The 26,447-nt window shown below is 33.9% G+C and overlaps 3 protein-coding genes across 3 annotated transcripts; all 3 read right to left on the bottom strand.

Moving 5' to 3' along the window:
* Nucleotides 1–2,004: 2,004 nt before the first annotated feature.
* On the bottom strand, nt 2,005–3,258 carry LOC142608239 (zinc finger protein CONSTANS-LIKE 7). Its single transcript, XM_075779979.1, has 3 exons — nt 2,672–3,258; nt 2,317–2,466; nt 2,005–2,239 (listed from the first exon to the last, which is right to left on the bottom strand). The coding sequence occupies exons 1-3, from the start codon at nt 3,155–3,157 to the stop codon at nt 2,213–2,215; spliced, it is 663 nt and encodes a 220-aa protein (XP_075636094.1). The 5' UTR covers nt 3,158–3,258; the 3' UTR covers nt 2,005–2,212.
* Nucleotides 3,259–8,811: 5,553 nt separating this feature from the next.
* LOC142608341 (LOB domain-containing protein 12) lies at nt 8,812–9,680 on the bottom strand. The gene is made up of 2 exons (XM_075780095.1): nt 9,432–9,680; nt 8,812–9,276 (listed from the first exon to the last, which is right to left on the bottom strand). Exons 1-2 carry the CDS (start codon nt 9,585–9,587, stop codon nt 8,935–8,937), a joined length of 498 nt encoding a protein of 165 aa, XP_075636210.1. The 5' UTR covers nt 9,588–9,680; the 3' UTR covers nt 8,812–8,934.
* Nucleotides 9,681–15,478: 5,798 nt separating this feature from the next.
* On the bottom strand, nt 15,479–20,230 carry LOC142608396 (protein DOUBLE-STRAND BREAK FORMATION). The gene is made up of 5 exons (XM_075780171.1): nt 20,125–20,230; nt 19,840–20,047; nt 19,219–19,362; nt 17,805–17,946; nt 15,479–16,234 (listed from the first exon to the last, which is right to left on the bottom strand). Exons 1-5 carry the CDS (start codon nt 20,190–20,192, stop codon nt 16,059–16,061), a joined length of 738 nt encoding a protein of 245 aa, XP_075636286.1. The 5' UTR covers nt 20,193–20,230; the 3' UTR covers nt 15,479–16,058.
* Nucleotides 20,231–26,447: the final 6,217 nt, after the last annotated feature.

The raw sequence follows: 26,447 nt of genomic DNA on the forward strand, positions 1-26,447 counted from the left end.
ATCTAGTGTTGAGATTCTTTTTTGGTTTTTAGTGGTTTTGTTTGGGTTTTGAGGTGGTTGGGACTTGAGATGGAATTTTGGTTGTTTATGATTGGGTTGGGATGGATTTTTAGAGATTTAGTTCTATTGATGGTTTTGTTTAGAGAATTTTGTGGTGGTTTTGTTTAGGTTTCAATAGTTTTTTTTTTTTTTTTTTGTTGTGGTTGTGGGTTTTGGGTTGTAGTGCTAGTTGGGGTTGTGGGACTAGCGGTAGTGGGTTGTGGGTTACAGGGATGGTGCTGCACTATTGGGTTTTTTTTTTCAATTTTTGTTGAACAATAGGGTTAATATAGGATATTTTTAATATGTTGGATGGTATAATAGAAGATGGGATGTATGGTGAGTTCTAAAATAATATGTTAAAATAGATAATATAGTTTTTAAAGTTGTTAAAAGCTAAAATTTTTTAAAAAACCTTATTTGATTGCTCTTAAAGGTATATATATTTTTCAAAATTCTAAAATTGGGGGAGGACCGGCTGTGCCCTCCTTGGTAGGGTAGGTCCATCTCTAACTCTCATTCATGGCCGTGTCTTGTCTTCTCCATCACCTGTCAACTCTCTAAAGAATCTCATTTAATCTGTGCTGCATGTATGTGTGGCATTTTTTTCAAAAGAGTAGAAATTCAGCAATCCATGTAGCAAGAGGAATTTTTTTTTTTTTTTTAATTTTTGGATGCTATGACCATATAAAGTTGTAAACTATGTAGCGACAGAAGGAAATGCGCTATCTACATCTGCATTATGTCTTCAAAGGACTAGTCATAATTAACGCTCTTTGTTGTTGTTAATAAATTTCAAATCTACCCAATAAATGTCTGATGTGGTACTCATCATACACCCATACAAAACACACAATCAATTAAATTAGGGCATCACAATCTTCCTTATTTAAATCTCTAACATCCTCGTTAGGATCCACCTTGTGGGGTAGTGTCTTTAAGCCCACATAGGGATATCAAGTTGACTCTAATACTATATGTATATATGTAACGACCCAAGACCCAAGAAAAAGCACAGGATTTCTCATTGTGGATTTTTTTTTTTATTAAATTGTTATAGTGGGGAAGTACTTAATTCCTAGGTCTCCGTCTAAGAAGATTGAGAACAACTGAACTACAATACTCTTTACTCTTATTGTGTTATTAGTTTCGCTAGTTAGGCATTTGTCTTTTGTTTTGTTTTCTTTTTTCTTTTCTTTTTTTTGGGGTCAAATTGAATAGTTAGTTATTCTTGTATTTTTTGAATTCATAGTAAACTCAAATTTTGAGCATCAACTTAAGTGGTGTAAGCTTGTAATTTGTATTGCATACTATAGTAAATTTGAGTAATGCTATAGTTACAAACTATTTTACAATATTTTTACAAATTGTTAATGTGAAAAACTTCTTATTAGTTTTCATCTAAGCTTACTATTAATATCATTTTTTCATTTATTAATAACTACTCACAACATTAGTAGTTTATAAAAAAATTTGTAAAATAGTTTATATCTTCAAGATTACTCGGTAAATTTATCAGATTTGCCCAATTAATTTGCTCTCTGCACGTAATTGTAGTTGCTTCTTTTCAAGCTTGTGTTTTTTCCTTAATATGTGAGTTAAATTTAATTCACGTATAATAATTTTTATTTATTTTAGTAATAACTGTCACGTATAAATTATTTGACACAACAACAATGGCCTCCGTCATCTCACACGATTGTGTACTGCTGTCCTTTTCTAGTAGTGGCCCATAAAAGAAAAAGGAAAAAGACACCAAGCGTAAAGTGGCCCATAAAAGAAACCGACAAAAAGGAGTTCGGTATAAAAAATTTATAAAAATAAAAAAAAATTGGTGATGGACATGGGTTAGGACCACTGCACATGATCAATACACCCCATATTTTAATGCCTTAACTTTAATTCCTATGAAAGTCGACCGTTTGATTGATGGAAAAGTGTTTCTGAAGGCTTGTAATCCGTTCATCACAAAAGGCCTTGCTATTAAGAAATAGGGTCAGTTTATACATGATGGACCTCAAGTCCACTATACAAGTTCAATAAGAAGTGAACAAAAAGTCTGAATTCTGAATAAAGAGAGATATTTTCATTGAGACAAAGACAAATCAAAGCATATGCCAGAACAAATACAAACAGATATTTTGCGAGATATTTTAAACACACGAGTAATTAGTCAAGAGGCCCTCTTCACAAATCGACCCTGCAACCACAAAAGCACACTTAAAAATTCCAAATTGAAAATTCACAGAGAGAGAGAGAGAGAGAGAGGACAAAAACCTTCAGTCTAGGTCTTTTATCTGCATTGAGTTTGCGAACTTGGTATCTTATCTTCTTGGAGAACAATCTAGTCTGGCGCTTCTCTTTGTACCTTAAAACACTTGCTTCCCTTTTTGCTCTCTCTTCTTCCATCACAGGCACCTCTCCCATCTAAAAAGATCATAAAAAAATTTCATTATTCAGACAAAAAGGAACTGTTGACAACATACACTTGGGAAGAAAATTGAGAATAAAATAAAAATGCTAATGAAAGAAAAGCCATTTGCTAGCGTTTCTTGTAATCCCTTGTACTAAGAAAGCAAATTTCACATAATAAAAAGGCTAAATATATTAATTAGTTGAAATGAGAACTAACATAGTAGCCATTGCTCGCCAAGGAAGGAGAACAATTATTGGCCCAAAGAGACCCCCTGTTGGACCATGCATCCAAGACTTCCTCATAATTCAAGTTCAAATTCAATGATGAACTCTTCTCATCATCATCCCAAAACCCAACATTTTCTCTCTTTGTAACCTTGCTGCCATAGTAGCTTTCTTCTTCTTCTTCAAAAAAGCATTGTTTTGTGTTCTCAAACACTTTCTGCTCTTCTTCTTCTTCTCCTTCTCTCTTTGGGAATTCGTCCCAATCCATGAAATCCCAATCGAGTTGATCATACTTCTTGATGTCCTGTGGTAATTGTTCATCATCTTCGAAACCCAAAAAGCCCTCCAAGCCATTCATGACATCGAGTTCTTCATCTTCAAAATTAGCATCTTCTATGTCGGTGGTTTTGCTAAGAACGGTGTCTGGCACCTCTTGTTCTTCTTTCTTTGGGCTTCTTAGGAATGAATTGTACCCCATCTTTTCTGCCCTCTCTCCCTCTCTCTCTCTCTCTCTCTCTGACTTTTGATTCTAAGACTAGTACCATGTATAATGTATGCATGCAAATTTGAACATACAGATGAGCAGTAGATATCATTGTAATCTTTTTCTTCTTTTTCTACGCTTTATTATTGTCCTACGTGGTACCTTATCCTCTTCCCATTGGTTTGTGATGGCCTACTTTTTTTTTTAATTGGTTGAAAAACCCCAGCTTGGAGGGAGGAAGTGGGCCTTTGGTACCCTTTTTTCACTGCCTGTGACTTCGAAGTTGGGACCAAAGACTCGTTGGATATAATGTATGTGTGATAATCCACGTGAACAGAAAAAGGGTTGGTAAAGAAAGCTGGGCTAGATATGCAATCAGCAGGTAAAGAGATGCCCATATACATACGTTAGCCTAAGCATCTCTTGTCTTGGGTACACATTATTTGGGCCTGCAAATATGGGTAGCTAACTAGCTAATATAGTGACTGATGGATTTGTACCATCACATAAATTTATAGGAAAATTATTAGCTTACATAAATACTAGAATGTAAAGTGTAAATTTTAGGTAAAAGATTTTTCTGGCATTGCCATTTTTTGAAAAAGTGTACAATTTTTTTCTTATAATAAACACTTTACATTTTCTATTCGTGTAAACTAATAATTGTCCAAATTTAAAATCCCCACTTATAAACTATAATATGTGCCCGAAAATAAATTTCAAATAACTAGTCACACTGAGATTAGTAGATGATGCATAGAGAAGTTTGCTTTGGTCCTAAGGCAATAACATCTTTTAGGTCCCTCTTAGTATCATTTTTATTTTGGTCCTCACGTTTTTAAATTTTCATTTTTGGTCTTTGAGCTTTTGAACCTATTGTCATTTTGATCATTGTCATCACCTCAGTGAGGAAATTTGCTGACGTGGCTGATGAATTGCACACCTATAACAAGTGTGGCTAATAAAATAATAAAAAATTAATGAGTAATAAAAATGCTACATCATCATCTCAAAAAAGGAAAAAAAATCACATCAAGTAAAAACCCTCAAGATCACCTTTTCTTTTCTTGGTAACCAAACAACAAGATAGAGAAAATCTAATTTGCCTTTTTAAACCCTCTATTCATGTCTGCAATCCTATATTACACCGAAAATTATTAGGTACTTCCAGTACCATAAATACATATTTCCCTCTCTCATATGAATGGTGAATCTCATACAATTATTTTCCGTACTACAACAGTTTCACCAAATCTTAATCATGCACCAAACTGCGTCACTCTAGTTCTTACTTTCTAAAATCCTCAATTAAGCGTGCGTGAAATCTGCACCTTCCTTACTTTCTAAAATCCTCAATTAAGCGTGCGTGAAATCTGCACCTTCCGCATAACGAATTTTCCACAAAATCCATCCCCCCATCTAATCAGAGCTTAGGGTCTTGAGTCAAGACTCTTGACTCATAGTCGGTGCATACCATTTTAGAGCCTTTTCTTGATTGTCAGTTTTCCAACCAGCAATTTTCTAAAATAACAACCTTTTTTTTATATATTTAGTCAACTATTGTTGAAAATCAATGTCTAAATAGTTAGAGCAATTAGTTACCAAATTTTGTCTTTAGAATTCTCAGTTCTTTTTTGGATAAATCTTTTTTTTAGTGTTTATTTGTCAAGAAAGTGATTAAAAAAAAAAATTGAAGCAGGGATGTGGATTTTCTCTAGTTTTCTGGTACTGTGTTGATATTTTCTCTATGTTTATTGTTGTGTTTGGTTGCTAATAAAGTGAAAAAAAAAAAAGAAAAAAGAAAAAAAAAAAGGACATCTTGGGTGCCTAGCATGTATTTGGTGCCAATAAAACTTGAATTAAGTTGTTGTTAATGAGTTTTATCCAGATTTGGTACTTCCTTCTCTACCTCAAAGGTACTTTATGAGCTTTTCTCTTTCATTTGCCGTCAATTAAGTGCGTTCTTGATTCCCAAGAAATCCGAGGAAAATAAAATTAATATTTTATAAAAGAACACTAAGAAAATAAAAGCAATAAATGGTGGTTAAGTGAAAGAAAAGAAAAGGGGATCTTACTATAGTGTTTGGTTGCCAAGAAAAAGAAAAAGGGATCTTGAGTTTTCTAAAATTAATTATATTCTTTTTTCTTTAAATTCATCATTTCATTTTTTTTTCCTAAAGTGGCTTTTTTTAATGCCAATTAGAAATTTTAATTATTTTATTAGATTTTTTTATACAAAATAGAATTTGTACTCTAACTTAATCTAAATCTATATATACAGAAAACTCCTTCTTGGAGACTTGAACCCAGCCCTTGCCCCCAACACCCTACAAACATTTTTACTTATGAAGTAACCACCGCGGCACCAAGGGTGCGTGGTAGTAATTATTTTATTAATTACATGTTTGTCAGCTATGCAATCCTTCAACCACATAAATTTTTTCTCATTAATACAACAACAAGGATTAAAATGAAAATATTTTTTTAAAGCTCAAGGATAATGTTCTAAAAACTCAAAGGCCAATTGAAAGTTTTCAAAAACATTAGGACTGGAATATAAATAACTCAAGAACATAGGTACTAAAAAGGTGGTTTTACCTTTTAACGTGTTTGATCTTCAATCTTTATATCATATTTTAAAATGATCCCTAAACTTTAAAATTTTTCAATTTAATTTTTAACCTTTCAAACAAATAAATGATTTGTTGGGTGCATGGCACCAAATAGCATCAAAGCCTATATATGGGTTCGTTTTGTTCTAACCTTGATTCGTGTGTAGTAGGAGTGTACGGCAGCAAAGGTTAATATAAAAAAAAAAATTGTATGTAGTTTTTTAGTGTAAGCCGCAAAAAAAAAAAAAAAAAAAAAAAAAAAGAAGAAGAAGAAGAAGAGAGAGAGTGAGACTATACCAGAAAGAAGAGCTACATAGAGAGAAAGACAACCAAGAGAGAGAGAGATGTTTGTGGAGAAGAAAACAGAATGGAATGAGCAAAGTGTTGTCATCTTTGAGATAAATAACTAGTGTGTGAGAGCAAAGAAAACAAGAAAATTTTCTTTAGCCGTGAGACATATACAAGAGGATTTATTATTGTATTTTAGCGAATCTCAAGTTAGGTATCAACTTGAAAATTATTGTAATTAATTTGATAATAGTGATATTATTCGGAGTTTGTCCCGTAATTTTTTCCTTTAAGAAGAAATTATTTTTTCACATAAATATTTATGTTCTTATGTGTGATTGCTATTTTGGATTTACGACCCAACATGATTTGTCTACTGAGTCATGAACAAACATGATATATGACTTATCACCAATATTATTGGGAATAACTGGAAGATTAACTATAAGGAGCTGAATGTTTTAGTTTTGTCACCAAGAAGGGACAAATAGATTGAAGTAAAAGATTTTGCAGGGAACATTCAGTAGTGGGTATTGTTTTGACTACAATATATTTTGCTGTGAAAATGACAAAAATGTAATAACAGAGTTTTTATCATATTACTTTGAATTAATGCCGCAGGTAACAGTGATATTTATTTATGCATATATAGGCACTACTCTAAAGAATAGAAAGAGATAACACCACTTCTAAGGGTCTGTTTAGAATCCTCTTATTTTATTGAAATTAAAAAAATTTTGCTGAAAATACTATAAATAAAAGTAAAAATTAGTTGAAATAGTACAGTAAGATCTATGAATAATACCAAAAAGTGCAATAAGACTTATAAATAATAACAAAAATAAACTAAATAATAAAATAAGTTGGTAAAAATAATTTTTGCCCGACAGATTCTTTGCCGCATAAACTCTCTTTTTCAAGACAATCACACACACACAAAATGGACTTAATCACACGCACGAAATGGACTTATCAGGGTTTTCTCTAGTTCACTTTTAACAAAGGACAATGCTCTGACACAATTGTAAAGAGCAATCAGCAAGTGATTGGTGTTGACAAGTTACTTGTTGTGAAATGTATTAGTCATCATTTTTTAAAAAAATTATGAAAAAATTATAAAGAAAAATGACTAATTTTGTTTTGAATTTTTTAATTTTTGAAAAAAAAATTATAATTGATGGATTAAAAACATTAATTAATTAAACTCATTCTAAAAATCGTGATACATATATATATATATGAACTGTAGAACTTAAATTGAATTGAAAGGCTGAGGCAGCTAACTAGCTAGGTAGTACACTTATAGGACTAGCTGTGTTTGTGACGATGTCAATAGCACAGTAGGGATGGCAATTTATGCTTGACTTACAGGTACTCGGCCCGGCTCAACCCTAATGGATCGAATTTTACCCGATTCGATAAAGAATATGGTCGAGTTTAGGTTTAAAAAAAACCAAAATGGGTCCGAGCTTTGTTCCTCTCTCCGTAGTTTTTGTTTTTGGGTATTTATTTGAGAATTCAATATGCAAAATCGGAGTGAATGTTGTGTTAATGTAAAAATCTGTCCACAAATGTAAAAATCGGAGTTTTGTTTCTTCCATAAATGATAAATGGAGTTTGAGGATTTAAATCGGGTTACGAATCAATTGGATCGAGTTAGAAATTTCTAACTCATTTTGCCATGTTTAGCAAGACTGATAACAATGTTGATTGATTTGTGTTTGTGTTTGTGTTTGTGTTTGGGTTTGGGTTTTTTTTTTTAATAAGATTGGGTTGGATTGGGCCACGAATTAGGCCCAGAAGTGGCTGGATGAGGTCGGCAGGGCCCGCAAAATAGGTCAGGTCCAGGTAACAAAGGATGACCCTCGGGTCGGGTCCGAGTATCAAAAAATCCGACCTGTTAGCATTCCTACTGCACAGCAAACTATCAACAGAGATTTGAAATGCAAATGCAGCCCATTAAGATGTCTTCATATGCATTGTTTATTAAAGTTAATACACTTCAGGGGTGCCGCAGAAAATTGAGTTACAATTATTTTGATAATAAAAAATTTATAAAAAAAAAAAATGATATCCCATTCTTGCCAAACTAATCCACTCACCACCTGTTAAATGGTCCAAAAACTCAATAAATTGAGAGTGTAGTCGATAAATTTTAAAATCTTTAAGTTTAAAGCATATTCTTCAAATATATTAAACCCACTACACTGACTCTCAAAAGGGACAAAACACCTTATTTCTGAAAATTAAAAAAACACACGCACACACCAAGTTTCTGTCCACTTACGTGAAATAGGGATTTCATTTACTAATGCGATCTATACTAATTACTAAACAAGGGGTTCATCATAATCAAGAACATAATATGGCCAGATTTATCGACAAAGTTTAGTCAAAACCTTGGTATTCAAGAGAGTTGTATCTAATGGCATGAAGAAGGGGCAGCATTGGGTGGATAACGTTGGGTCAAAACAAAGTGACCAAATCACGGTAAGAGAGTGGGGCGGCTCACCATTCCTAACGTTTAAAGCAAGAAAGAGAAGTTGTTTTAACCCTACTTTACTTCATATCTCATATGCAAGGTTGACCCATAAATCCTGCAGCAGGTTCCCTTATTTTCTTATATGTGCACCTAATACTTGCTCCGTTTTGCTTTTTTTTCCAACATATAGATATAGGACCACGCAACTTCTCTTTCACTCAGTGTCTAACATACAAAGTTACAAACAAACAAACAAATCCACGTGCAAATGAACATGCACAACAACAAACGCAAATACTAACAACACAACGAGAGAGAGACAAAGATAGAGAGATTATGCAACGTTGGAACAATATTTAGGCATTTCATTAAAGGCAATGATAGGGGATTTAAGTCCAAAGAGACTCTCTCTTAAGAGGGTCTTGGATTACATTGCTAGAAGAAGCAAAGCTGAGGTACTGGGGGATATTGTTGTTATCGAAGTTATTAGTGGATAGAAGAAATGACTTGTCGACTTGGTCTATCTGATGGGTTGGTAAGTTTGGCTCTTGCTGCATCTGGATGCAAAGTATCTCTGCTTGAGCCACTGCAAGTTGCATTTCCAATTGTGATACTTGATTCTGTAGGAAAGATATAGCCCCAACACATCCGTAAACTGGGTCTCGAACTCTTGCATTTGCTTCATAAACTAAACTACTCACAGCATCAGCCCTCTGATGAACAGGAAGCTCCTGTGAAATTTTACAAGAAAAAAAAATACCTAAGCACTTCTCTTTTGTTTTTTTTGGGGGGCCAAAACAAGGTACTAATTCTAAGATAAAAAGGAAGGTAAAGAACAAGATTAAAAGTGAAACATGAACATTAGCAAATAGAGGGAAAGAGAAACCTGCAACATTTTGCTGACATTGCTAGCACCAAAAACCTTGTGAACAATGGCAAACTTGTGAGGGTCATCAGAAGGGAAGTAAGGAGCGAAGATGCAATCCTTTGCACACCGGCGTCTCAATAACTTGCAAGAAGCACAAGGTGAAGAACCCCCCATTTAGACACTCACTCCAGAACAACCCAAAAAAAAAATGGAAAAAAAAAATTTGTTTTCTTTGAAATGGGAAGAGCTAAAAGAAGAAGAGAAATGTTGCACAAAAGGCGTAGTGTTTAAGAGAATGAGCTTAGCAGGTTATTTATACCAGTTTATAAAGAGGTGCTAGCTAGCTATCTCAGTGTAGAATAGATCCACATGTTTCTGTATTAAAATTTACAAATAAAGTATATAATCATAATTAAACAACAAGAAATTCAATGCATTGATAGAGTCTTTATCAGGAAAACATAGAAAAGAATAAGAATTAATAAAGACTACACGATATTCCTTGGCGTAGAAAAAAAACCAATACAATACACATACAGTTCACACATAACTTTACAGATTTAGCCATGTAATAGAAAAGATTTGTACAATACAAGAATGGCTATCAGGTAATACCATGAAGGACATAAAGGTCATTCAAAGCAGTGAATTAATAGAATAGTATCAAACAAACTGGTGATAAGAGTTGACCACCGCCTAGGCGCGTGATGGGTTGTCAATTAATCCATGCAGTTCTGTAGTTTTCACGTTCTCGTTTGACTCTTCTATTTCTGTGTTCTGTATTCCATAGGAGAGGAAATTAGTGAGATTGAATATTTTTATTTTATTTTAATTATTTAGATAGTACCTAGAGAGTAGTTAATTTTAATTAAAGAGAGTAATTACTAATTAAGGTTAGGGTATTTTTTTAGAAATAAAAAGATGTGAAACCCTAACTTGGACCAAGACCCCGAGAGAGGTGAGTTCAACGTGAATGTTTGTTGGCGGACATTCACATGGAAATATACATCTATTTCTCTCTCGATCAATTCTCAAATGGTTTGAATTGGGTTGCACCGGCTGAAACTTCGATCACCGTTTCACGCACCAACTTCTACAAGTCAAATTATATTTATTCAATTTAATCGAACCAACAAATGCAATAACATCGAGAGTACCAACTTGGATGCTTCAGGGTCCTTTTATTTTATTTTTGTGTTTTCCTTGCTTGACCTTTTTTCTGTTTTGGTCATCCCGCGAGCTTCAGCGTAACAATTTTGATTGACATAATGTATTCAAAGATGAAGGCAGCTAGCAGCCTAGCACACCTCTTTTCCTCCTTTTTTTTTTTTAGATGGGTTCAAACCCCAAATCTTTGCAACTAACAGCAAATAATGGATCTTTTTTTTTTTTTAAAGAAACAAACACACAAGGAGAGGGTAGGTCCATCCACGGGTCGGACTTGTGCCCAACCCACAACCGACCCAATCAAATCAAGTGGAGAACAACCAAACCTACCATTGACCGATAAAAAGATATGGAGTTGAACGGATCAGGTAAGCTTTTGGTAAAGCTGAAAAATGATTTGGCAAGATTCCACCAGATCCATCCAAGATCTAGTGAGATTTTGCTAGATCTGGTAGAGATCTTATTTGATTTGATAAAATTTTTGCCAAATTTGGCAAATGTCTCATTGGATCTGGTATGTTCCAAATCTAGTTATCAGTGCTTACTGATAAAGCTCCAAACTAGCTATAGGGGAAAGTTGGATTGATATATATAAGAAATATTTCTCGATCGATGCATCCCTTTTTTTTCCCTAAAAGGGTGAGAGTTATTTAATAAAACCCATCCAAACTTTACAAGCAAAGCAACCACCATAAAGAAATAATCAATTCTTTAACTATAAAAATTTCTATAAGAGTCTTGTAATACATTGACATTACATGTTTTTTTCTTTTCAAGGAAAATCAAAGTTCAAAACCTTCTTAAATCTCCCATTGTTCTAACTCTTAAATTATTATAACTGATTAATTAATTAAAATTAAAACAACTAAAAACCCTCCAGAGTCCTTCTACAGATAATAGAACAAACTGACACTCTATTACCAAAAAATTCAAAACAAAACCATCCCCATGTTGAGTTTGAGTTGGAGTTTGAGTTTGGTTTTGGCTTCTTTACAAATGAATACTCTAAAAGCACCCAACAATCGATAATATCTGCTTTATAGGAATTTTATTTGTATGAGATGGAAGTCTAAAAATAGTAGAAACTCTTGTCTTGCAAAATTTAGGCCTCCTTTTCATAGCTTGAAATTGATGATGACTCTATATTCGAAATGAGATTTCATTAATTATCCCATTAATTTTGTAAAAACCTCAGTATATGTGGTTTAGCTTGGATTTGATAATCCTCTAAAAATTTTAGGATAACTTTCACCTTGGAGTTCTTAAAATTCTAGACATCATTGTAAAATGAGTAAGATTCACATCATTAATATTTAAACAAACATTGACTATTGTTATTTTGGCATTTATTTAACTTATTGATTACGTGGCAAAATTTAATCTACTCATTTCACAAAGGATAGATATTATTGTAAAATTACATGATGAATATAACCAAAAAATTCTAGAAAATCTTAATCCATTCAACTTAAATGTTTAATTATAATTGCTTTTCTAGTTCCAATTTGAATAGTATATAATCCGATGATAATATGCATTTATAAATGTGCTTGTGTTTGTGGATTGAGTTCAAGTTATATCTAGCATAACAAATTTTCAAAAATATGTCACCTAATAACTTTTTATTGTATGTGATTTTAAAAAAAAAATACAATTAATTACATGATCTTCTTATATTGTCCATACTTGCAAAATTCTAAAATAATTAGCTAAAAAAATATCATCTATAAAATGTTCAATTTCAAAAAAAAAAATTGTATTTTAAAATTATATACAAAATATAAGTTTGTAGGTCAAATTATAAATGACATATTATACTTTGTACAAAATTTGGTATGTGTATTAAGAACAAAGATAATGTGTAATACAATAATGAGAGGATTATGATCAAATTACATGTCTAATGAAACTATTTGTAAATATTATTACACCATTTAATAATTTTTTTTATTGGATTGATATTTTAACATTTGCACAGATAGATCATATGTTTTCTATGTTCATAATACGCCCACCAAATTTTGTGTCACTCAAGTGTTTGATTCATAATTAATGTTTTGTAATGATGTTAAAGTTAAAATAACTTAAAATCTAATCAATTTTTTATATGCTATAGTTATTGATCTCCAATCATCTTAACATTTTGCAAGCATATAGGTTATACGGACACGTTGTAATTTATCATTTGATTTAACAAAAAAAAAGGGAATAAAATTTTATTGAGCGGTTTAACATTAACAAAAGTTATAACAGGTTTAGCTTAACCCAAACCTTATATGTTTGATGGTTGGTTCTATGTAACATGCGTGTCACAATTTGCATCTTAGTCTCGCTAGAACATAATATTTTGCATATAATGTTAAATTTAAAGTAAGTTAAAATTAATTTAAAGATTTCATAAATGATATAGCTATAAAATTTTTGTTTATATTGATATTTCACAATCATATAGGGTATAAAAAGACAATATAATATAAAGGTGGATTATAATATATATATATATATATATATATATATATATATCACCACTAAAAAGATATTGAATATAGTCTAATATTAAAAAATGTTGTACCGCATGAACTCTCCTATGTACGGGTTTAGATGTGTGTCGAAAATGTGCATCCTGATCTCACCATGACACAATGCAAATCATATTACTTGTTTTTGACCAATCTACCAATCAATTCAATTGATGCCCCCATTTCAAACACGGTATAACAGACATGACACGTGAAGATAAGAGTAAGCATGAACATGAACAGAATCCATGAACCCACGTGCATGAGAAAATGAAAATTAAGAGCAACTTAATTAAATTATTTGAGAGCTTCTATTGTGGTAGCCAATAAGGTCTTTCAATATTTCCAAATGAAGATAGCGAGCATCTACATTAAATCAGCTCAAAGATCAACAAGAGTAGTAGTAATGATAAACAAAATGATGTTTCAAACAGAATCTACTTTGGATCAAAAGGTTACTCATTGGTATGGTCAGTAATACACAGCATTGCTAGCTGCGTGAAAAAGGTTGCACTGTTAGATTTTTCTTCTTTTACTTGTTTATTATACTAAATTAATTTATCTTATATAATAATAGTAAGAATACCGACCAAGAAATTAATGTGAAACATTTAATGAGATTCGACATGAAGCTAAGATGAAATGATTATTAAAAGGAATCTCATTTCAAGAGATTGAAACTAAAATTATTTGTAGTTGTGGAACCCTAAGACCTTTTCCCTCTCTAGCATTTAATGTTCTTCACATGACTCCAAGCTTCTAATCTTTTGTTCCGAGGAAAACAGCACTCTTTCCCTAGTTGTCATGGCATATTTATATATCTTTTTTTTTTATATGAACATATCTTATAAACTAAGTTTATGTTCTCTTAGACTTTCATCTCATAATATATATATATTTTTTAAATTATTGGGACCACTTTGCTGAATTAATTTAATTAATTGCATTGCCTCACAAAACGCGTATTTTTTACTTAGTTTCAAGTTTCAAACACCTAAGCTCTAGGAAGAAGAAAAACCTCCACACTCTAAACGGTGAGAACCTTGTCATCTTTGTTTTACAGCAATTTTTTAAGCTATACGAATAAAGTAGAGAAAAACAGACATCTCTCACTATCTTAGAGAAATAAAACATGCGAGCTCCAATGCAAACATTAAATGCGCTTGGTGATATGGAAGATTCGATTATTGAGAATTGAGATGTGCATGGTTCTTAAATCTAAAACGGTGGAGATTAGAAGCAATGTTTGAACAAAGGAAAAACTCTGTAGTTACATGGGGTTCAAGTGGCAACTGACCTAAAAATTCAATTGCTTGAGCAGAGTGTAGTTGGATTTCCAATGCCTGTATGTATTCAAAATGAAAGTCTATATTATCAGCTCTATGAAAAGATAAAGCTAGGGTAGCATCAAACGTTAAGAGCACATGACATGATCTGATCATACCAATTAACATTGGACCGTTCTAACTTCTAACTTCTTGCTGCAGGGGATTCGTTTTCCTTAATTTCGATATGGTATATAATTATACGTTTCTCCCACATGAACATGATGTTGATCTGCCCATTTTTAGTAAACTAATACCTTTTTTTAATAGAATATTTGACAAATTATCATATTTGGAAGTTATTTTAAAAATTAGTCTTTTTTGAGTTTCCTCACTTGGAGAGACAAGATTCGGAGACAAATTTCATATCTCTTAGGGAAATTCTTCTCTTTAATGTTGAAACCGTATTTAAGATTTAGACAAAGGCCCCTAGTTTTTCTTTTTAATGCAGCCTTACTTTTACTTCTTTTTTTTTATAATTCGATAGTTAGGAAAAAGAGAATTCGAATTCTAGACGTTTCGTTCATAAATATAAGAAAGTACCAACTAATTAAATTATAAAACTCTTACAAAACATACTTAATTAACAAAAAAATTAATAATATTATTAACTAAAAATGGCAGGGTGGAATCCCATATCAAAATTACAGTGCAAATAAAGGACAGATTAGACAGCAAAACACGAGCAGCCATTTTAAAACTGGCCCATGATTAAGCAGGCTTGGGCAAGCCCTATAGGTAAATGGGGCAAAGTCTCGCCAATATTCTAACCATTCAAGCCCTGACCAGATTTTTATTTTTATTTTTCAATTATCAGTAAATTGAAAAATAAAAACCTACGCAACCAATTTTATTTTATGTCACTGTGATATATCAATTCTCTCTCACAAGGATATAAAGTCAATTACTAATAAATTTTGAACAAAAAAATTTTACTAGATGAATTAACCTGTAATTAAACTGACATATATCTTGTGCAGATGATAGGTTGATATTCCTAACCCTCTGTATTTGAGATGAAAACAAGTTCCAGACTAAAAGTTTATCGCCTTATCAGCAATTCAACCCCAACTTTTGAAAAATAACAGTACAAATATCCTTATAATTAACATAGAGAATATATTCCTAAAAATGATAACTATCCACTTTGTCCTAGACGTACAATTCACGTTAAGGGCGTGGTCAAGGCTGAGCGACAGACAGTACCACAATTGTCCATGGTTGGCCCACGAGGCCAATCACAAGTCTATGAAACACACTTGCATCGGCTAAAAATCAAGATCACTGAATGATCATGATTCCACATTTTGACTAAATATGGTTTTTGCTGCTACTTAAGCATGTGATTAAAGTTGTAAAAGAGCTCATTTCTGACGTGAGAAGTGTACACTGTCAAAAAAGGGTGTCCCAGCCCTGGACGAATTATTGGGTCCTTCGAAATTTGAGCAGAAGCCTCCAAAAATTGAGTAAAAGTTAGTAACACGAACAAGCCGTATCCAAAAAAGCTCATCATTACATTTACAATCCATAAGGTGCCACCTAATTACCATGAAGTGTAAATCCAAAAAAGCACTAACTTTTAGAATACCAAAAAAAGAAGGGACCAGAATGCAATGACCTCAAAGTTGAATGGTTTATGATTTACTGGTAGTACGTTGCAGGTCATGCAATTTTCTTTCATTTCTCTTCTTGATTCCAATTCTGAACATAGTGCTTGCTACACATTTTGTCTCTTTACACAATGAAGGATGTATTATTTTTCCATTCTCAGTGCTCTTCTTTGTCAAGTACTCTGCAGCTTGCGCCTGAACTGAAATGAAGATGGAATTTACATTGATCAAATGACAGAAAGGGGCCCTTAATGCGATGTTTTAGGAACTTGAAATTTATTTAATTCCCAACCAAGAAAAGAATTGATTTTAATTGCCATTAGATCAGAACCAAGATAGATTAGTACAGAATAGTAAACTCTCATTAGACCCAGAGCACTTCATTCTGGGTCCTATCACTAGCTCACTTTCTAAAGATATCAGTCTGAATTAATAACACGACTAGGTAATTAATATCATAACTTCATAAGCCATGAATTATGAAATGGTTGATCATGTGCCAATACTTCTCTAACCATCAATGACAGACGAAAACAAATGAAACCCCATAGAAATTTCCTAATGAAAAAAGCTAATATCGTCTTTTCAAAAAGGAAAACTAGAAAAGTTAAAAAATGACAATAAGAACAACATTAACAAGTGCACTATTCACACACTTGTATTCTTAGAGATCAAAACTATACGTCAAACAATCAAAAAGATGTATTCCCAAAAATAATTTACAAGGACCTCAGATAAAAGTATGCCAAAGCAGTTAATTGTGATGAGTTTTTCAAATTTATCAAATGTGTCTGTCATACACACGATGCACAATTAAACCAGTATTCTATTTCATACTTACGTTGTTGAAAATTGTGATAATTCAATAGTGCCACCAACTGATGGCAACATGAGATGTCATTTTGAAGATCCCTGCCTTATTCAGAACATGTATTCCATATGTCAAGCTCAAAACATGCTAATTCCGTATATAACTATTTCTCCTTCCATATACACATCACTTATTGGCACAACCATAACTTAAGGCTATGTCTTTCCCCTACATGAATTTTTAGGATACTTAAATGTTCTTCGTCATTGTCATCATTATCATCAACTGAATTACAGGCACATAACAAATATAATATCCGAAATTAATACAACATAAAAATGAGAGAAAAAAGGAGGTTTGATTCCAAGGAAGGAATGAGAGTGAGAAAAACCATATTCTTGTGGAAGGGGAGTTTTTACAGATTATGAAACCAAAATGTAATATCATTATATGGTTCCAAGCATTTGATAGATAGTTATGAAATTGCACCATCAGTTGTAAGCAGAACTCCGAGGTTTTCCTATGGTATTGAGGGTCATCAGCCAACTACAACCTTATCAATGCAATGGATCACAAATTCAACATGATGGTACAGGGGGTTTGATTTATTTTTATCTGCTTCTGTGAATAAATCCCATCTATTGGCTGTTGGCATCAAAGCTAACATTAATATTTGGTTTTTACCAAAATCAGGTTATCTTGCAGATGGCATACCATCTAGGAATCTAAATTGACCCTAAAGTAACTGAGTTGCTGGCTTCAAACTGACCATGTTGGGAAGGTGGATACAAAAACATTTATCAAACAGCTTGGCAGCAGCTACATCTAACCAGCCCAAAAAGACTCTGAGAGCCGGTCAGTCCTATCATATGTTCAAATCAATTGGACAAAAATTTCAAAGTTTTCTTTTCCCTTCTAAGAAAGCTTGCAAAGAATTTGCACAAATAAAGAAGACCTACCAGAGCATGAAGCGGCTGACGTCATAGCAAAATCTTTTAGTCTCTTTATTTTTTCATAAACTTGCACACTTTCAAAGAATTCATCTATTTTGGGGTTTGCAATATCAGTCTTCTTAAGACATAATAATGCATTTTCACATGCCTGCAAAAGAAAAGGTCAACAGTTAAGACTGAGATTAGTGTAAGGAACCACTAAGTTACCCATGATTTCAAACTAGATCACCTAATACATACACAAAATAAAAGTCCCAAGATTTGAGTTTCCAACCCATCATGATATTGCATAAAGTAAGGTAGAAAATACAGCAAGTATAACCAATCAGATAATAGAGTTATATTTACATATTACATTGATGATATGAGATTATTTTCTAAACATGGACTTTAGGGCCAGATTAAAGGACAGAGTCACATCTGGAATGGAAAGATAATAGAACCCCTTTGAAATAGAGCTCTAAGCACATGGAAACGAAAAGAAATAACAAGATATTATCACCAAAAAAGAACAAAAAAAAATGTTAATTCATCTTAACAAAGACCACATGTGACCACTACAAAAGTTATCAAGTTCCCTTCAAGATTAGGATGGATAGATTTTTCACCTATGTTACTCGTGTATACCAAATCAAATTGCTAAAAAATTCAAAAATTCTGAAAACTCATAGGCTCAAGGGCAATCTCAATAAGTTGGCCCATTATAGATATTTGTAATCATCAAAATTCACAATATTTCAAGTTTAGCTAACAGCATTCAGGGATTCCTAAGACTGGACAGATATAACGTTCCCTGATTCCCCATTCTAGACTATGGATATGCACCTCCAAATGCTACGTAACATACTACAATTTAAGAACCACTGATACTCCAAAACCTCCCGTGTGTCCGTCAAAGACACTTTAGATTGTACATGCTGTATTGGGAGGGAAATTCCTTTGGTTTTAGATATGTTTTCACAGATTTGAATATTTGTTATTTATTCTAAAGAGTCTAAATAAACATAAAAGGCCATGTGGCATTTCAGGTGACATCTAGTCAACACAAATATATTATTGTTTGCTGCATCATGAAACTTTTTCATGCACTACTTAACAGTAATGACTATTTTGAGTCTTTTGACATGAAAAAAAGATTAAGGACTTAAATAATACGTTAGGGACCATTTTAAAACAGAGGACAGAGGTAAATAGTAATTATACCACAAATAAATATACCTCAAGAGATATATATATATAACTACTTGTCATATGTCAGTTGTGTTTGTGTCCATGCTTCTTAGACTACAATTGATGTATTTAATACCAAAAAAAAAAAAAAAGGCTCATTGTGGCATCGCAGTTTCTCAAAATAAGATTACCACTTTAGTTTGACTCGTAAATTCAAGCAGCACCAGAATAGAATCAATATAGAGATTACCTTTCCAGCAATAGAGTAGAAACCATTATCCAACGAGTGTTGGGCAAAATTTAGCCATTCCAAATAAGAAACTTCTAGCCATTGGCAACTTGTAGACTTGAGTTCCCGCATATGCAAGGCCTCGTATCTCAAAGCCAAGCAGCTCTGAAAGCATTCAGTGTGAAAATAAAAATAAAAAATAAAAAAATAAACAATCATGGATCATCAATACAGATCTAGCATTACAAATTACAAAGGCCTTGTAACACAGTTTAGCCGAGTAATTTCATAACACCATGTATTTTAGAAAAATTAGATTTTAAAATAATAATAAAAGTAAATCAGAATGTTTTGAAGTAACATAATTAAACTCTTTCAAAAGTAAATTAATCAAACACAACCTGAACTAATCATCACAAATTCAAATTCCAGGCGTATTCAAATGATTTCAGATTAAAATCGAAACAACGCTTTCAACATCTCCTAATTCAGGCCAGCCATCTCGATCGGTAAAACCAAAATTAGCTAAAATGTAATCAGTGATTATATTGACTATTCCAGTATGCATTCTCACGCAAATTATTAATGATTCAAATTGAGAGCATAGTTTAATTAATCTGTGAGGGGAATAAGAGTAAGTGCCTCGACATCGGCTATTAAAGCGAAAGCGCGGACGAAGAATTCAATAGTGATAAGCTTTTGGTGGACAGATTTGTAGGCGATTTCGCGAATGGCGGAGAGCGATTCGGATCTGAGGAACACTCTCAAGGTGGATTGGACTTCCTTGAGCGATTTCACAGATTTGGAAACCAAAAGAGATTCGAGGATTCGAAGAGCTGCGTCGTTGAGTCTGCCAAATGAGGAATTGAGAGAGCAAGGAATAAGAATTAGATTGAAATTTAGAGGGAACAAGGAAGAGTGATTCACCTTCTGCTTTTGATTAGGGAGCGGAAGAGGCAGATTTGCTGAGCCAATGGGTCTGAGTCGTCTGACATTTTGGAGGGAATTGGCGGGTTGAGGATTGGGATTTCAAAAACTTACTGGCTTTCTCATATATGCTGCACTTTCAAGACCATTTCTTAAATCTTAAGCGATAAGCTATGGAAGTTTATTATCGTGTTTGGATACTGTTTATTTTGTTAAAAATTAAAAATAAAAATAATAAAAAATTTAGTTACTATTTATTAGTGTTTACTACTTTTTAGCACTATTTATTTGTCTATTTGCACTATTCATGTTTCATGAATAGTGCAAGAGGCGCTAATCTGAGAAAAAAAATAAAAAAAAAAGGCAAAAACACAAACACAACAGACGTAGCCTGGATCCAAACGGAGCTAGTGTCCGTTTGGTTTACGCATCCACATCTCTTGTTTTGCGTTTTTGGCTTCTTCTTTTTTTTTTTTTTTTAAAGTCCAACACCTCTTTTACTGTTAATCGGATACGAATAGTACAAACAAGTAAATAAACAGTAATTTTTTTTTTAATTTTTTTTAATTTTCAACAAAATAAGCGGTATCCAAACGCACATTTAATGTTAAGTTGGCTTTAGAAGATACAGGTGAAATTGATCTCCTCAATAACAATTAAACTCAAAATTCTTCGCTCTTTTTTAAGAAAAATTTACTTTTGCATTTATTCTTTTCTTTTTCTTTTTTCTTGATAATTTGGATGAGAAAGGATTTGAACCCTCGATAATAAAGGTGACATTTTTTTTTTAAGCGAAGCCATATATTTTTACTAACTACTTTCTTGTTTCTATAACTACCAGGCAGCTTAATCACTAGAATATTTAGGGCCCGTTTTGTACATGTGTTTAAAAACTGAAAATTGTTGTTTGAAAACATTTGTGGAAATACGTATAGGTGAAAAAATGTGTGAAAATACATGTAATATTGTTTAAAAACTGAAAATGATTATTTGAAAACACAAACCAAACACCCCCTTATTTAGGCAATGGCCTAAACCACAAATTGAAAAAGGCCATCTATTAATAAATAAATAATTAAGGTCTCTCATTTAGGAGAAAAAATTCTTTTATTGGCCAATAAAATGTCTTGTCTATTTGTCTCACAATATAAAAATTTTAATTTATGCCCAAAATTTTAATCGTAAAAAAGAGTTCAACGAGTATCACCATTGTGGCAGGAAGGGACTCTTCACTCAGCGTGAAGGAATAGTGGTAGCTCGGGGGTGGGGGAGTAGAGGATGAGGCCTACTACAAACGTTGAGGAATGGTGAAGGTGGACGGGTGGCCAACAGCCTCGGGAAGGCCTTAATGCTGCCCGAAAGGAAATTGCAAATGAGGACATTGTCCTCAACCTTAAATTGCACTCCATAGCAGTGAGGTTTTTCCTTGGCCACTTTTCAATAACGTAGTGTGTGTTTGGCAAAAATTATTTTTGCCAATTTATTTTACTATTCAGCTTATTTTTGCTATTATTCAGCTTATTTTTGCTATTATTCAGCTTATTTTTGCTACTATTCATGGATCGTACTGCACTTTTTGATACTATTCATAGGTCTCACTATACTATTTTAGCTAACTTTTACCTTTATCTGCAGTATTTTCAGTAAAAAGTTATCAATTTCAGCAAAATAAGTAGATCTCAAACAAACCTGTAATATATATTTATACCTTATAGCCCTAGCACTAATGTTTTTTTTTAATCACAGGCCAGGTGAAGGGTGCATCTGCTCGAAGATCGGCTGAAGAAAGCCAACGAAGAGACCGACGGTGAGAAGGCCCTACGGCAAGTCATGGAATCCACCCTCCAAGAGAAAAATCGAGAGGTCTTACAAGTAGAGAAGAAGTTGGCCACCGCTGAGAGGGCACGGGCCTCAATCGATCAAAAGGTGGTGGTTCTACAGGGGAAGATCAAGGAGTCTGATACCAAATTGGCCTAGGCCTTAAGCGTGATCAAGGTCCGAGATGAAGAGCTTGCAGCCACGAAGAGGGGTCAAGAGCAAGCTGAGCAAGACAACTATGACCTCAGCCTTGATGATGCCAAGCGCTCCACAGCCAAGGTCATAAAGGAGGCAAGGCTGGCAGGATATTTAGAAGGGTGGGTGGCTACCCTTGACGCTATAAACCTCCCTCTAACCTCCCTATTCAGGGACCTGTCCCAAGTTCCCCTGCCCGAGGACCCACCAATTGAAGAGGTCCATCAGGGAGGGCAGACCGGGGCAGAAGAAGACAACCCCAATTTTCGTGAACTCTTGAAGGAGATTGAAGCTCACACCACTAACGCCGATGTCATCGACGTGGGACAATCCAAGCCCTCTAGGGACCGTTCAGCCCCCTGTGGCTTCTGTCAGGTCGGAAGTTGTTGAGGATGCCCCCGATCCTACTCCCCTTATCATCAAGCAGAGCCCTAATCCTACTCCCCCTTTAATTAAGCAGAGCCCAGTGCTTGATTGGGCTTCTTGCAAATTGTATTTTTTGTTTTTGTTGTTATTACTGTTTATTTTGATTTATTTATGTATCTTTCAAATTTGCATGGTTGAATTTCTATTTGGTGCCTAAAATCATTTACATGCTTTTTACCCTGATGTCATGACACTTAATTTTTGATAAAAAGAAAAAGAAGGGTGTTAGCATGGTACTCGAACCTCGAATGTTTACATCTTTCCCACCCCCCCCCTTACCCCCGCCTTTTTTTACTTAGATTTTTATCCAATTAGTGACTAAAGTCAGGCCGAGGTCAGGCTTTTGTCCTTAGTTAGGTTTCCACTTAGTCGGTGACCGGAATCAAGCCAAGACTAGGTTTCTGTCCTTGACAATTTTTTAAGTTCCCACCTAGTCAATGACCAAAGTCAAGCCAAAATTAGGCTTTTGCCCTCAATAATTTTTTAGGTTTTCTTCTAGTCAATGTTTGGGGTCAGGCCAAGGCTAGGCTTTTGTCGACAATTTTTTAGGTTTCCACATAGTCGATGACCGGAGTCAGGCCAAAGCTTGGCTTCTGTCCTTGACAATATTTTTAGGTTTCCACCTAGTCGGTGACTAGAATCAAGCTGAGGCTAGGCTTTCATCCTTGATAATTTTGAGGTTTAGAATTTATTCAATCTCCTCGGGCCTGCCTATAGTACGCTTCATTGTGATTAAATACAAATAACCAGACAACTACAACAACTTTACATAAACGAATTTGCATAATACAACTACACTAATGCTAGTAGAAATACTTCTTGAGGTTGCTTACATTCCATTGCTGAGGAAGGGGGTCTCTCTTCTAAATCTTCCAAGTAATAAGCCCCAATGCCAACCCTTGCGATCACGCAGTACAGGCTTTCCCAATTTAGGGCTAGCTTTCTCAAACTAAGTTCCTTCATGCTCCCAGCACTCTTTACAAGACAAGGTCTCTAGCAACAAACTCTCTTAGCCTCATGTTTCTATTATACCCTCTAGAAAGCTTCCACTGGTAGTCAACCAATTGGATGGATGCTATCTCTTTGTTTTCCTCCATGAAGTCTAATTGCTCGATCATAAATTGGTCATTCTCATTCGGGGAGAAACTCATAGTCCTCATGCTTGGCAAGCCAATTTTCATTGGTATTGTAATGCCCCGGCCCACTTAAAAAAAAAGAAAAGAGGAGGAGGGTCAGATTTTTAAGGAGCCAAACGTGACCCACCAACCCCTTATTTCCCCACCACACACTCACAAATATCTCTTCTCTCAGCCGGCCACCTATCTTCCTCATTTGTTTGTTTCTTTTCTCACACACACACACACTCCTCTCTTCACTCCCTCACACTCTCCCACGGTACCCACTCCACACCACCACATCCACCATCATTTTTTTTTTCTAGCAAGATCACCGGAAAACTCTATAGGAACCTCTAAGGCACCTTCATCTCTTTTGATTTAAGGTAAGACTCTTAATCATTTGGTGGGTTTATATGCTTTTGCTTGAGGTTATGTTTATCTAAGATTTAATAATAATACCCATGTGATTTATGAGCATTAGAAATGATATTTATGTGTTTTTATATGGGTTTTGGTCTTGGTGGATGTATTTGATGAGTGGCTTTATGATTTTTGCAATGGTGATTAGCTAAGTGGTGAAGATTTGAGTGTTTTGGCTCTTTAATGTGAAATAGTTGTTGAATCTAATTTTTATTGTGTATTTGGAGCTAGTGGAGGATTTACATTTGGGGTTTGTAATAGTGGGTATTGTTATATATGTTGTTGTTTTGTGGGTCTCTTGAAAATGACATGTATATTGAGGAAGAAATTCATAACGTGTTAGGATCTTTTATGGTAAAGGTGAAGCTTGGAATGACATGATGATAAGTTGGAATCTATGTCTTATAATGGAATTGTTGAGAAACTTTGGAAGTGCAATACATTATTTGTGAGGTTAAATGCTAGGCTTGCCTGATTAACTTCTTAGTTAGCAATTTCTAATTCATAACTAGATGCAATGTCAAGCTTTATGCCTATTGTAATAAGTTTGCTTGATATTGTTTAGGTTCTAGCTAATCTTATTTGGAACTTGGAAAATTAAGCCTTTTTGTGGGTTGCAAGGTAAGGAGCTTTTTAATGGGAGTTTTTGGAAGATAATCATATTGCATAAATGTTGTTTTTTTGGCCAAACACATTTTTGGAAATTATATATGAATCTATGTTTTCTTAAAAGTGTTGTGTTGTGTTGTGTTGTGACCCTATTATATATTATTATATATAAAAATGCATCATATTTGGTATTGCATTTGGGGAAATGCATGGATTGTTGACATAGAAAATATGAGCATCTTTGACTTAATCCTATGATAAGGAATTCATGGACTTTATGGTATATTGGAAACTTAAAAGTGCTTATTTATCTTGTCTTGTATTATTTGGGAAATATTGATGCAAAACATTTTTGACAAGAAATACTTTTGAGAATATTGTGGATATTTGGTTGTTGTAATACCTTATTAAACTACTTGGAAGTAAACTATGTATCTTGAATACAATGAACTTGTGAGCTTTTGATGTGGCTTTGCCCTTGTGCTATGATGTTGGTGATTACCTTGTCTTGGTGACAAAAAGCCAAGTTGGAGACTCACACTTTGTATGACACTGGTAAATCCTTGAGTGTGTGGGTGAGGCCGCTACCTATAGGGCCAAAATACCACATGCAAAAGGGATACCGTGCGACACGTCATTCCCTGCTGCCTATGAGGGGGGAGAGGTAAATCCTGAAGTGTGTGGGTGAGGCCAGGCAGGGCCAAGAGACCACATGTAAAAGAGGTACTACATGACGTGTTATCCCCTGCTGCCGATGGAGGGGATAGGTAAATCCTTGAGGATGTGGGTGAGGCTTGGCAGGGCCAATAGACCACATGCCAAAAGAGGTACATATCATGCTAGTGTGTTTGGGCTCTAACTTGTTTATGGTGGTATGATGTCTGGGTGATATCTCTGTCCTTGTTGGTCCTTGTTGCATCTTGGGTGAGGTTTTCTAGTTTTGAAATGGTATTGGTTATTTTTATGGCTCACAGTGAATGGAACGTAGTTTCATAGTTATTTTTGGAAGCTTGGTACTAAACTATTCCTATTGTTCTTGTCATGTGGTTAATGAAATTGTTTTTGCATAAATTAAATGGAAATTTCCAAATTATAACATATTATGTAAAATTTTCATTATCACGAAATTTGCATTTCCCTCACCTCCATTAATTATGCTGCTTACTGGGCTCTGTCTCATTCCATTATTTTATAACTTTTCAGAGTAGGCAACAATCTTTTGAGACAACTTTTTTGGTGGCTAACAGTAGTTAGACTAACTACTGATGGAGGCTGAACTTTTATAATGGAGATATTAGATGATGTACATCTTAGAATATGCTTGACTCATTCTGTTGTATATTATAGTGGTTGTGACGTTATTCCCACTGATGGGACAAGTGGATGATATGTAATTATTTATTCAGACCTTTATTCTTTTGTGGCCAATGGTTCTTGTAATTATTGCTTAGAGCCCTAACTTACTTTGAGAGTATATTCAATGAAATTATTACAATAATTCTTGATGTTGGTACTTGACAAGATTTATGTGGATTGAATTGTCAAAAAGGAAAAATTTACAGGTACTTGAGACGTCTTTCTCATGCTTTGGACCCTTTGGGGTTTGGGGCGTGACAGTTATGATATCAAAGCTTAGGTTATGATTCTGTAGACTTTGAAAATAGGAATTGATTTTGATCTAAATCAGAGCATTAGGGGTTTGATGAATTCTTTATTTTGTACCTTTGTTTCAACTTC

This window comes from Castanea sativa, chromosome 8, assembly GCF_040712315.1.
Source record: "Castanea sativa cultivar Marrone di Chiusa Pesio chromosome 8, ASM4071231v1".
NCBI lineage: Eukaryota > Viridiplantae > Streptophyta > Magnoliopsida > Fagales > Fagaceae > Castanea > Castanea sativa.

What these genes read in the sequence shown, in the direction of transcription:
- LOC142608341 (XM_075780095.1), bottom strand. Translation starts at nt 9,587, where the DNA reads ATGGGGGGTTCTTCACCTTGTGCTTCTTGCAAGTTATTGAGACGCCGG. An exon ending in ATGTCAGCAAAATGTTGCAG is followed by an intron (nt 9,277 to 9,431) that starts GTTTCTCTTTCC and finishes AAAATTTCACAG; the next exon opens with GAGCTTCCTGTTCATCAGAG.
- LOC142608239 (XM_075779979.1), bottom strand. Translation starts at nt 3,157, where the DNA reads ATGGGGTACAATTCATTCCTAAGAAGCCCAAAGAAAGAAGAACAAGAG. An exon ending in TGGCGAGCAATGGCTACTAT is followed by an intron (nt 2,467 to 2,671) that starts GTTAGTTCTCAT and finishes TGATCTTTTTAG; the next exon opens with ATGGGAGAGGTGCCTGTGAT. An exon ending in ATAAAAGACCTAGACTGAAG is followed by an intron (nt 2,240 to 2,316) that starts GTTTTTGTCCTC and finishes TTGTGGTTGCAG; the next exon opens with GGTCGATTTGTGAAGAGGGC.
- LOC142608396 (XM_075780171.1), bottom strand. Translation starts at nt 20,192, where the DNA reads ATGTCAGACGACTCAGACCCATTGGCTCAGCAAATCTGCCTCTTCCGC. An exon ending in TCCCTAATCAAAAGCAGAAG is followed by an intron (nt 20,048 to 20,124) that starts GTGAATCACTCT and finishes CTCATTTGGCAG; the next exon opens with ACTCAACGACGCAGCTCTTC. An exon ending in GTCAGCCGCTTCATGCTCTG is followed by an intron (nt 16,235 to 17,804) that starts GTAGGTCTTCTT and finishes TCTTCATTTCAG; the next exon opens with TTCAGGCGCAAGCTGCAGAG.